The following is an 8027-nucleotide window of genomic DNA, read 5'->3' as shown; positions in this document are numbered from 1 at the left end:
GAGGGGCTGGGATCCCGGGACCGCCCGGAGGCGGAGGGTGGACGGCACAGGTGAGGGGTCTGCAGTTGGAGCTGGCACCTGAGGACTGGGGACGGGGTCTGACCCGGAGCGCGTGCAGGTCAGAGGGCAGAGCCAGGGTCTGAGCTGGAGCCCGAGGTCCCAGGGCTGGGTTCCCGATCTGAGCTTGGAGGCTCCGGGAGTGGAGCTGGGAGTCCGCGCCTCGGCCGCAGGAACCGGCGGGCAGGGGTCCGGCTGGGCGATGCGGGTGCACCTGGGCGCGCTGGCGGGCGCGGCGGCGCTGACCGGGGCGCTCAGCTTCGTGCTCCTGGCGGCCGCCATCGGCACGGACTTCTGGTACATCATCGACACCGAGCGGCTGGAGAGGAGCGGCCCGGGGGCGCAGGACCCGCAAGGGGCCGCCAACCGCAGCCAGCCCGAGCCGCTGAGCTCCCACTCCGGTCTCTGGCGGACCTGCCGGGGTAAGGTGCACCCGGGGGCCAGGGGCTGTGGCCGCGAACGCCGGGTGCCCTGCCCGCCTAGGATCTGTTGCTCGACGCGCACCCCTCCCCCAAGCCCCAAGCGCAGAATGCAGGGTCTAGGGGCGCGGGGACGGCGGGCAGAGGCTGGGGCTGCGAAAGCCCTTCTGAGAGGCGCCAGCTCCGCTCGCAACTGCTCTGGTTCTCCCCACGCTCTCCCCGGGTGGGGCATTTAGGGCGCACGTGGGGGCGACGCCGCCAGCCAGAGGTCGGAACTCCAGGGTACTTGTGCCCACTGATTGATTCCTCCGTCCCCTCCAGTGCAGAGCCCGTGCGCGCCGCTGATGAACCCCTTCTGGCAGGAGAACGTGACTCTCAGCGACTCGAGCCGACAACTTCTCAGTGAGTCCGGGGAGGGCGAGGACGGAGGGAGCGCCCCGGATCTGGCCGCCGGTTCTGGAGCCGCCCTCCGTACCGCGGGCTCAGGCACCGCGGAGGGGGCAGCTGGGGTGGCCTCTCTTGCTCCACCTGTAACGTGTGTGGTTTAAGACTCATTCAACCGACGTTGGCTGATGGCTGTCTGTGTGCCAGGCACCGTGCTCATTGATGATTGAGACCCAGGCCATGCCCTCAAGGAGCTCACGGTGTAGCCGGGGAGAGAGATGTGGAAATACACGGTGGCATTTCAGAGAGTCCGGCAGCGCAAGGGAGAGTGGGAAGCCTGAGCCGGCACCTAAACCCGCCTGGGGAGCTGGATGTGGAAAGAGAGGAGGTCTCAGCCCACAGACCCCACATCTGCGTCTCCCCAGTCCTCAGTGCCTAGAACAAGCGCCTGGCGGTAGCAGGGATGCGGTACAAATAAGCGATGCAAGGCAGGACCCCTCCGCCCAGGGGCCACTGTACCATCTCACTGGTGCCAGGTTCCTGGTGCCGGAGTAAAGGTGTGAGGCCTGGAAACGAGAAAGCGGATGGGCTGAATGAACATTGTGGAAGGAGGGAAATAAGGTAATAGTTCGATTCGCTCAGGCTTGCAGTGGGCCAGACAGGGAGCTAGGAGCTTTTCATCTAGGTCTTCATTTGATTCCCACAGCCACCCCATGAAATCATTATCTCCACTTTTACCTTCATTTTCCAATGAGGAAACTTAGGCCTACAGAGGTATAAAGAAGGATCTGATGAGGGAATGAGGACGGAGTTCCACAGACGTTGAAAAGCATGGGCTGTCTTTGATAGACTTGCTGAGGCCTGGGTGTAGGACTCTTATTAATAAAATAAAGACAAGTCACTAGCATGGCCCACAAGCCTGGCAAGGGCCCTCTTCAACCCCTTCACTCTTTACTCTCCAGCTGTGCTGGCCTTGGGTCAGCTCCAGGAACACACCAAGCTTTCTCCTGCCACGGGGAATTTGCACATGCTGTTCCCTGTGCCTGGAGTCTCCCTGCACCCATTCTGTCTCTTGACTTGGTTAACTCCTACTCATAGCACAGGTTGTGTGACTTTTTTTGGAGGTGGGGGGATGTTAAAATCTGGCTGCCTTGGTAGACTGTGACCTCTAGAGAGAAAAATACAAGCTCCCACCACTGGCTTTTAGTGTTTAACAGAACTTGGACAGGTTTGTTTTGAATTTAGAGATACAGATCTAAACAAAAAAAAGCTGAAAGAAATACAAAGCGCAAAGGATATTCTTAAGTAGCTCCTTTTGTGTAAATGATCATAAGTCTTGAGACCAGTTTAAACTGTTTTAAGCTTCCTTAGTTGCCTTACTCCCCTTTAGTTAATTGCGATACTAAAGTCCCTGCCTAACGGGAAGTACTGTGCATGCTTAACCTGTATCATATGAAAATATACAGTAATGCAGAGAGAGAGTGCTGGGTCACTTGCTAGAAAGAAATTTAAGGCTCCACAAAGAGGCAGGCAGTGCAGATCTTGCTCTCCGAAGAGCTCCTGCCACTGCCCACGAGTGAGTGGCCACCTAAGAATGAGAGCCCCATGTAATTAACCTCTAGTAAACTCATCTAACTTGCCCAGCTGGATTTGGGTTATTTCTTTGGTCTCTTGGCACCATCTCAGTTTGGAGGGCAGTTTTTCTACACCATTCTGGGATTTTCCTGAAACAGCTCCACGAGGGCAGGGACTACATCTATCTTGCCACTGATGAATTCTCAGTATTTGGCATAAAACCTGGCATATAATAGGCCATGAGTCAAAGTTTTCAGAACAAGTATGGAAGTGAATGCAAACTGTATTATGTTAAAAGGGGAGCTCACTATATATATTTATTGAATGAATGTGTGGGTATACAGTGAACCAGAAGAGTTTCTCTAAAGTCCAGTGATGTGCTGGGTAATAGTTAACAACTGGCTGTCTGGGAGAATTTTTACAAAGCCCTGATTTGTAGGATTTGCCAATTTCTGGGGTGTAAATACTTCCACTGTGGTCAGTTTCAAGCTGCCAACATGATTCATAAAATTCTCAAAATCTTAGTCGGCTCTTATGAGTTGATACCAGTCAGTACCAGCACACCACTGTGTAGAGTCCCACTGAAGGAGACCCCACCCCCTGGACACGTGGAATACAGGGGAGGTGAGGAAAGGTGGAGGTGTCAAGTGCTCTGTCCTGAGCTCCCAGCTGCACAGGGAGGAACTTTGGGTGTTCTTGAAGCATCGTTTCAAGAGTCATCACAAATTCTTGTCTTGAATTAAGGAAGATGAGGATCACATCACAGCTGAGACCCTGACCGGGGCCCTCTGTGATCCTGGGACAGGTGTCTCTGAGCCTCAGTTTCCACATCTATCAAAATGAGATGTCAAAACCATGAGGAGTATCGTCAGGATTCCATGAAATGGAATAAAAGTGGATGAGAAAATGGACCTTACCTCGGACCTCACACAGTGCCTGGTTGTTGTGGCAGCTCCACGGTGCATGAATGAATGTCTTGACACAGAGTTTCCAGATATGCAGGAGGTGCTCTATAAGCATGAGCTCTCCCCTTTCCCCTTCCTTCCAGCCTCTTTTCAGATGTGGTAACATCTGTGGAGTGCTGACCTCGTGCCCGGCTGGGCGCTGGCCTTCAGCAGACTGATCACACCAGTGGATAGATTGGGTGGCTGACCACAGTAGGCACTGGGCTGGCTTCCTTTTGACACTTGATAATACAACAACCCTGCTTGTTCCAGGATTTTGAGAAACAGGCAGAACTCCCATCCAGAGTCAATTCATCTGTTGACCCTCACACCTAGGGTGAACCCCCAGCTTACTGCCAACTAGTTGTGTGGCCTCAGACATTTCCTTGTACTGCCCTGAGCCTCAGATTTTCCTCATGAGCAAAATGAGGATAATTGTTATCCCTCCTTTTAAGATTTTTGTGAGGATAAAATAGGAGAATGTATTTAATACAGCGCCTGACTCCATAAGTGTGCAATAAGTGGTAGCTGCTGTTGTTATCATTTTTTTTTTTGAGACAGACTCTCATTCTGTCACCCTGGCTAGAGTGCAGTGACATCATCATAGCTCACAGCAACCTCGAACTCCTGGGCTCAAGCGATCCTCCTGCCTCAGCCTCCCAAGTAGCTGACACCACAGGTGCGTGCCACCACGCCCAGCCAATATTATTACCATTATATCATCCAGGAAATAGGGCAAGCTGCCCCTTCAGATTGCATGCTCATTGGAAATCACCCCAGAAAGAGCTTTTTTCCCCCAGAATCTCTTTTTCCCTAGAATGAATTTTGAGTTTGGTCCAAACTATTTTATTATGTAAAAACATTTCATTCTTTTAAGGACCTGCGGCAGAGGCCATAGAGGAGAAGCCAGTTGACAAGCTGCATGTTCTCTGAGTCAACCTTCTAGACAAATCCTGGTGGGGGTGTATAGGAAGAAACTTTGATTTTTTTTCCTCCAAGAAAACCCAAGCAGGCAGACCACTTCAGTGCCCAATAACTCACTGCAATCACCTGGTAGACGGAGAGCTGTTAGGCAAGCCCCATCGCTTACTTGCCTCCTCAATTCTACTCAGCCAGCTTAAGTTGAGCAGAAACATCAAGTTCATGAACAGGAACACCTTACAACCTCAACTATTGCAGCTAGGTGACAGAGAGAAGTTTTCAACAAAATGGTTTCCTTGTCAGCAAAATCCACCTTGCTTGGGTGTTTTATCTTCCAGATTAGCTCTGGAGAAATCACAGGTTTGGTTCCTTGGCTAGGGGCTGGAATGATATTTGATGGAAAGGAGATGATCAAATTCAGCACAGTGTAGATTAAAGAGCCATGGTCTAAAACCAACCAGGCTAGCTGCACGAGCCAGGAATCTTTTGGTGGCAAGTGACAGAAACTCAGGTCATGCTGGCTTAAATGAGAAAAGCAATTACTGGTCCATGTAACTGGAAAGCTGGGACCTATACTGCTAAACTCAGTTTCTTTCATCTTCTCTTTTGGGTTTTGCTTTCTTCTGTTTGTGTCAGTTAAATTCTCTTCTGTCTTGAGCAACCCTAACAGAGGAGACTTTCTAGTTCTCAATAATCCCACACAACTTCCAGCTAGGTCTTCCATTGGACCAGATTGGGTCACATGCTCAGTCCCAAGCCAATCACTATAGTCAAGGGGGTGGAATGTGCTGATTGGCCAGGCTGAGTCATGTGCCCACTTGTAACAAGGGGTGAGGCTGGGATGGCCCACCACGCATAAAGGTTTGCAGTAGGGAAGGAGTGTTCACACGGGCAGGTCAAGGTGCTGTTGTCAGGTGCAGGGGCAGGCGAAACCCACAGATGCCCACATCACTGAGATTTGAATCCTGGCCCTGCTTCAATGTTACACTGAGGATAATTTCAGTGTAATGTGTATATATTAAGACCAGCGGTTATCTATAGGAACAGTTGGAAGTAAAACAAAAACAAAAACAAACAAACAAAAAGACCACAGGCCATGACGGAGGAGCTCCTGCTTTTGGGAGTTCAGAGTCCTGCCATCCTATACTACCTGCTTCAGATAGGAACCAGAGACCTGCATTACAGAAGGAACAGCAAATGCAAAGCCACAAGGCAGGACTGAGCTGGGTGTGTTCCAGAAATAGCAGGAAGACTGGGGTTTCCAGAGGGTGGTGCAGAAAGCGCTTCTCAGGAGCACCTCCTGTTATTTTCTATGCTTTACCTCAGCTGAATCTCCCAAGAGCCCACGGGGACAGTCAGGCTGGTCGGATAAAGACACCAGGCCCAGAGAGGTCAAATGCCCACACAGCATGCTGGTGACAGAAGCTGGACCAAGGGCCAGTGGTCTGGCCTGCCTGTCCTCTACAGAGGCAAGTTTGGAAAATCATGAGATTGGGTCTCCAGTCCTTCTGGGTGCTGGGCTGTTACAGTGGTGTGGAAAATTAAAACCAGCCCTCCCACGATGGCTGGTGCCAATTGCAAGAGTGGAGGTGGCGAGGGACAGGAATAGAAGGAACACACCAGGCTGCCTGGGCCCGGGCGGGAGCTGTCAGTGTGATTTATGCTATAGCTGTGCTGCAGGCAGGCAGGCAGGGAGGCAGGCAGGTGTCTGTGGGTCTCAGCTCCTCTGGGCATGAAGGCCTGGGTTTCAGCCTGTCTTCCTTGGGTGCCCACTGAATGTCGAAGCCACATTTTAAACTAAAAAAAAAAATTCATATTTAAAGTTATTCTACTTCTTGGTAGAGGCATAAAAAGAGGTCCACCGTACCATTTCTTTCTCTTTCTCTCTCTTTCTTTCTTTTTATTTCTTTCCCTCCCTCCCTCCCTCCCTTCCTTCCTTCCTCTCTTTCTTTCTTTCACAAGATCTTACTTTGCTGCCCAGATTGGAGTGCAGTGGCCCAATCGTAGTTCACTGCAGTCTCTAACACCTGAGCTCGAGTAGTCTTCCCGCTTCAGCCCCCTGAGTAGCTAGGACTACAGGTGTGCACAACCATGCCTGGATAATTTAAAAAAAAAAATTTTGTGGAGATGGGGGTCTCACTATTTTGCGCAGGCTGATCTTGAACTCTTAAAGCAATCCTCCTGCCTTGGCCTCCCAAAGTGCTGGGATTATGAGTGCCTTGCCCACCGTGCCTGGCCACTATACCACTTTTGAAACCATGATAAACGAGATATGTATAGCTCAGTGCCTACAGTTGGAGAAATGGCTAGGTATTTATAGGTGTATATCCATTTTACGGAATATTATATAGCTTGGAAAAAGAATATACTAATGTGGATAGAAAACCAAGATGCACTGTGGGATTAAAAAAGCAAGTTACAGAGTGTTATGGGAGTATGATGCCATTTGTTATCCCTCCCAACAGAAATTCCCCAATATTATACCTTTTCTGTGGGTATATAACAAAAGTTTAAGATGCACCTTTATGTACCATTAAGACAGAAAAATATTCCGCCACTTATACTGTGAGACGCGGTGAGTGGTCAAACATATCCTGTTTTCAGGTCAAGTGTGCATCGTAGAATTGGAGAAGTATGTGGAAAAATATAAATATATGGAAGAGAGTCTGTATGGATGTGCATGAAGCTATTCACAGAGGTTTATTCTGGGAAAGAGAAGAAGGAGAGGAGAGGGATTGGTGTGGTGGCCAAATGAAGCTTGTTTTAATTTTTTTCTAAGAAGCATGTTGTCACGTGTTGCCATAAAACAAGCCCTAAGAGGACTGCTGCGGTGATTGGATTTCTCCTTAGTGTGGCTCGTGGGACTGTCTGTGACCCCGGCTCACCTCTCCAACTGCGAGAACCGGGATACGTGTTGCTACTGATGTTGGCACTTTCTGTCCCCTCTTTTGGGGACACCCTCCCCCTCCTCTTAGCCCAGTTAATGCCTCCCCTTCTTACCTCCAGGTCTCCGCTGAGACCTCTCCCCCACTTCAGGAAGCCTTTCCCAACTTCCCAGGCTGGGGCGAGTGCCCGCATCTGCAGTCCTACGGCCCCTTTGTCACCTCCTTTGGTATCCCGTTCCGGCTCTGACACTTCGTAGCCTTTGATCTTGGGCAACCGACATAAATTCCTTGAACCTCAGTTTTCCCATCTGTGAAACAAAAGTTAAAAATGCCTCCTTGGTGGAGCCTAGGGTGCGTGAAGGCAGCAGTCATTCCCGTGTACAGCGCTCACCACAGCTCTGCAAGGTCAGAGCCCACAGTCCAACTGGCAGATGAGCAAACGGAGGCTTTTGAGAGAGGATATTGTTTGACAATGTTTGCTCAGTAAAAGGTGGAGTCAGGATTTGAACCCAGGTCTTTGCTTATAGACCCCTGTTCTTGCCATAGCACAGCAATACAACTTGGAGACCATGAGGATAACTGAGACGCAGCCCCTGTCCTCAAGGATAGATTCAAGGACAAATATTTGTAAAAATTTAAGAAAGCCACTTCCTTACCAGGCGTCATAGGGCTGAATATCTCTGAGCCCTGCCTCGAGTTGCAAAGTCACATTGACAAGGTTTGAAAATAAAGGCAGGGACATTTCCCCCGGTAAGTGGTTCCTGAGACTTTCTTCCTTTGCCAGAGCTTCTGATGTTGCTGGGGTAAAGGGCGACCTTGCTCCTTTTTTTTTTTTTTTTTTT

General features: G+C 50.3%; 1 protein-coding gene across 2 annotated transcripts in view; it reads left to right on the top strand.

Annotated features, from left to right (window-relative positions):
• Nucleotides 1-259: 259 nt before the first annotated feature.
• Nucleotides 260-8027, top strand: part of TMEM114 (transmembrane protein 114) — a 16451-nt gene continuing 8683 nt past the window's right edge. For both annotated transcript variants that reach the window (XM_012647599.1, XM_012647598.1), the window contains exons 1-2: nt 260-479; nt 798-878. In XM_012647599.1, the coding sequence (XP_012503053.1) occupies nt 260-479; nt 798-878 (301 nt within the window). The remainder of the gene's footprint in view (nt 480-797; nt 879-8027) is intronic.

The sequence above is a fragment of the Propithecus coquereli genome, unplaced genomic scaffold (genome assembly GCF_000956105.1).
Source record: "Propithecus coquereli isolate 6110/MARCELLA unplaced genomic scaffold, Pcoq_1.0 Scaffold27, whole genome shotgun sequence".
Taxonomy (NCBI): Eukaryota; Metazoa; Chordata; class Mammalia; order Primates; family Indriidae; genus Propithecus; species Propithecus coquereli.
The sequence above is the reverse complement of the archived record's forward strand: the minus strand, read 5'-3'. Positions and strand labels throughout refer to the sequence as shown.